The 3,550-nt window shown below is 64.8% G+C and overlaps 1 protein-coding gene across 1 annotated transcript in view; it reads right to left on the bottom strand.

Annotated features, from left to right (window-relative positions):
• Positions 1-2,225: 2,225 nt before the first annotated feature.
• Positions 2,226-3,550, bottom strand: part of LOC112123093 (calcium-binding mitochondrial carrier protein SCaMC-3-like) — a 10,852-nt gene continuing 9,527 nt past the window's right edge. The window contains exons 8-9 of the mRNA XM_026660578.2: positions 3,232-3,382; positions 2,226-2,475 (exon numbers count right to left, since the gene is read on the bottom strand). Of these exons, the coding sequence (XP_026516363.2) occupies positions 2,291-2,475; positions 3,232-3,382 (336 nt within the window). The 3' untranslated portion in view covers positions 2,226-2,290. The remainder of the gene's footprint in view (positions 2,476-3,231; positions 3,383-3,550) is intronic.

The following is a 3,550-nucleotide window of genomic DNA, read 5'->3' as shown; positions in this document are numbered from 1 at the left end:
CCTGTCGGAAGACAGGACACCGGGCCGGATGGACCATAGGGCTGACCCAGTCTGGCCGTTCTTCTGGTCTTCTCCAGGGTCCCCCTTCCACCAGGGAGTCTAGGACACCCTCGCCAGACGAAAGTGTTCGGTCACCCCCCATGGCCTTGGCTCGGAGCTGGCAGCGGGGCCAGCCGGCCAAGGATCGATGTGGAAAAATGTCTGCGTCCAAGGTCGGGGGGTCGAGATGGTGACTGATGCGGCCGGAGTGACGGGGTGGTGCTGGGAAGAGATTGCGGCTCGGAACCTGGGGAAAGGATCCAGGCGGATCCCAATGAGCCGTTGCAAAAAACGGCCGGGGAGCCCTCAGGCGGGCGACCTAACAAAACCCCGACGCAAACTCATAATACAAGAACATTAGCCCTTGCTGCTTCTGTCTGGGGGATCCACCCTCCCCAGCGTGGGGGGGTGGGGGCAATCCCCTGCCTCGGGACCTGAGGGGTGGGGCCTCCACATGGCAGAGTCCGTAACGGGCCCGAGTTAAAACCGTCCCTGTGCAAAAGAGGCCGACGCTTTCCGTAGTGTCTGGCCCAGGGCACCCACTAGGGGAGCTGAAGAGAGGGGTGGGGGTGGGGTGTGTGCTGCCCCCTAGTGGATGGAATTTCACGTGCTCAAGTATGTCTACGTGGGGGCAGTGCGCATGCAGCGGGTGAGGCTGCCCCCTGCAGGTTAGAATGGCACCTCTGCCCAAGGTTGGGGGAGGGGGGGAGCACTGTGTGTGTGTAACGCTGCCCCCTGCTGGATGGACTGTCACTCCTACGTGCTGGGAGGGCCGGGGGACCCACTGGGGCTGGATAATGCTGCCCCCTGCTGGATGGGATACGTCAGAGGGGCTCGTGTGTGTGTGTGTGGAGAGAGGGGTGGGTGTAGGGGGGCTGCTGTGTGCATGTCATGCTGCCCCCTGCTGGATGGGATCTGTCAGAGCGGCTGGTCTGTGCATGCCCAGCACTGCCCCCTGCTGGGTGGAATTTCACCCCCATCTGCCCAGGCAACGTTACCCTGGGGTAACCCACGGGCTGGCCTTGGCAACACTGGGGCCACGAGCCCTCGCAGCATCCCACCCCCTCTGGCCAGCGGGCGTTGTGTGGCTCACCCTGCGTCCCGCCCCCCAGCAGGGCCATGCCCTGCCCCAACCACGGCCCCAGGGCGCAGGGGGAGATCTGCTCGGTGTGTGTGGGGGGGAGACCTCTGAGGCTGCCTGGCTTCCCCCGGGGTGGGGGAAGAGGTGACCAGTGCCAGGTCTCCCCTGCCTAGGTGGGGGCGGAGAGTCAGTGGGTGGCAAGGGAGGAAGAGCTGGCGCTAGCCCTGATTTCAAAGTAGCCCCCCAGGCAAGTCACACGTGGCCTCCCCACATGTGTGCAAGGCCCGTGCACAAGCACGTGGGTTTCAGGCTGCAGCCCCTTGGGGGACCCGGTGCAGGGCCTGGGCTGGGGGGAGCTGCAGCGGTTCCAGCTGGGCTCTGGTAACGCTCCTTGGGGGGTGACCCTCTCTACAGGAGTAGGGACCCCCCATGGGATCCAGTGGTATCACTGTGGCGGTGAGTCCCCTAGAGTCCTGTATCATTGGGGGGGGAGGGGGAGTGGCTAGTGGAGGACGCTGTTGGGATCCAGTGTTGGTGCTGATTGGAGGGATTCTCCCGTGGGATCCAATGTCAGTGGTGAGTCGGGGCTGCTGATTGGAGGAGTCTCCCCCGGAATCCACCGACAGGGCTGTGTCAGCGAGCGCTTGGGGGGCAGCAAAGCCCCCGGTGCAGGAAACACGCCATGCCCCAGGCCGTAGCATGCAGTTGTACATGCGCTTCCAGGAGCGACGCCCCCCGCAGCAGAGCTGGGGGTGGGCGCGGGGCGGGGGAGCTTGTCAAGTCTCAAACTAAAATTAGTCAAAACCTGTATTAATCCTCCCCCCAAACGCCCCGGGTCTGCTCCTAGCTGCCACCCCCTGGCAAAGGGGCCCCCCGCAGACATGCTCTGAGTGGCAGAGTTGGGGTGAGGGGTTCTCCTTTCCGGTCACGCTCGGAGGCAACACCCCAGGGTTTGGTCCTCTGGACCGGCTCAGGTCTCCTGCATCGGAGCAGGTGTGTGTGTGGGGGGGTCCAGCTGAGATCTCTCACCGTCTCTCTTAACGCTCCTGGATCCGGAGCCGCCCCCCCCCCCCCGGCCCCGATCCTGCTCTGTCAGCCTCCAAAGCGCACCGAGGGGGCGGGGGGCAAGCGGTGGGGCAGGGGCATCCAGGCCCCGCCGGGCCGGCGGGTTCATCTGGACGTCACGCCCAGCACCTGCTTCATGTTCTCGTAGACGACGTAGCTGATGCTGACGGCCGGGATCACTTTCATGAAGTTGGGGGCGATGCCCCGGTACAGGCCCAGCACCCCCTCCCGCGACAGGATGTGCTTGAAGAGGCCCAGCATGGTGGGCTGCGGGGCGCCCTCGATGGAGGCTGGGGGGAGAAGGGGTCCCGGTCAGGTCCTGCCACTCACTGTCACCTCCACCTGACCCCTCCCAGCTTTTAGGGAGCCTTGCCCCAGCCGTGCTCCCAGCCCCCCATGCAGCGGGGGCTCGGGGGCATTGCCAGAGTATGCCGTGCTACAGCTGTTCTCTGCTCCCCAGGGCCCACAGGGCGAAGCATGAGTTAGAGCAGCCCCAAGGCTGCTCTTGTTGACACAGGGAGCCAGGCAGAGGGCCCCAAATATGGTGAATGCATTGCGCAGCAGCTGGGACCCAGCCACGCAGCAAAGGGATGGCTTGCCCCGCATGGAAATGCAGCTGCCTCTGGGGTGAGGCACCTGGGCACAGCCATGCTGCATGGGGACGGCTCGTCCTAATGCTGCAGCTGACCTGCACTAAACTCCCACTTGCCCCACGGATCTGCCCCCAGGCGCTGGGCCAGGTGAAGTGCTGAGCGCCTGCCGTGCACTGAGAGGAAGACCCCATCGCCGGAAAGCAGGGAGCCCAGAACAGGGGCTGCGGCTGGTCCCCCAACCACCCTGGCTGCCTGGTCTGTTGGCCCATGGGGATTGGACCACTGGTTCTCCTAGCCCATAATGCACCTGGGTCGGCTGTGGGTCCTGCCCTGGGATGCAGAAATCTCCTCTGCTTTGCGAGTCCTTAGGCCATGCCCATCCCCGGGGTATCTGGGCCACTGCCCCAGCCCCCCAAAGGCATCCCTCACGCAGTGCATGTCCCCCGATCTCACCTTGGGCTTGCATCCGGGTCCTCACCAAGGCCAGGGGGTAGCTGGCGATCTGCCCGCAGGTGCTGGACATCGTCCCGCAGGCCAGGAGCACCAGGATGCCGGGGTCCGCTGTGTTCCTGCTGTATTTCTGAAGCCACATGTTCTTCAGCGTCTGCACGGGGGGGAGGAGAGGAGAGCTGACGAGGGGGTGGATGGATGCCGGGGGGGGAGCTACAGCAGAGGGATCAGAGGGATGGGAGTTGCCAAGGATGGGGGGCTGCAGGGGGATTGGAAGTGAGGACTCCTGGGTTCCACCCCCAGCTCTGGGAAGGGAATGGGG

Source organism: Terrapene carolina, unplaced genomic scaffold (assembly GCF_002925995.2).
Source record: "Terrapene carolina triunguis isolate 2854851 unplaced genomic scaffold, T_m_triunguis-2.0 Scaffold833, whole genome shotgun sequence".
Classification (NCBI taxonomy): Eukaryota; Metazoa; Chordata; order Testudines; family Emydidae; genus Terrapene; species Terrapene triunguis.
The sequence above is the reverse complement of the archived record's forward strand: the minus strand, read 5'-3'. Positions and strand labels throughout refer to the sequence as shown.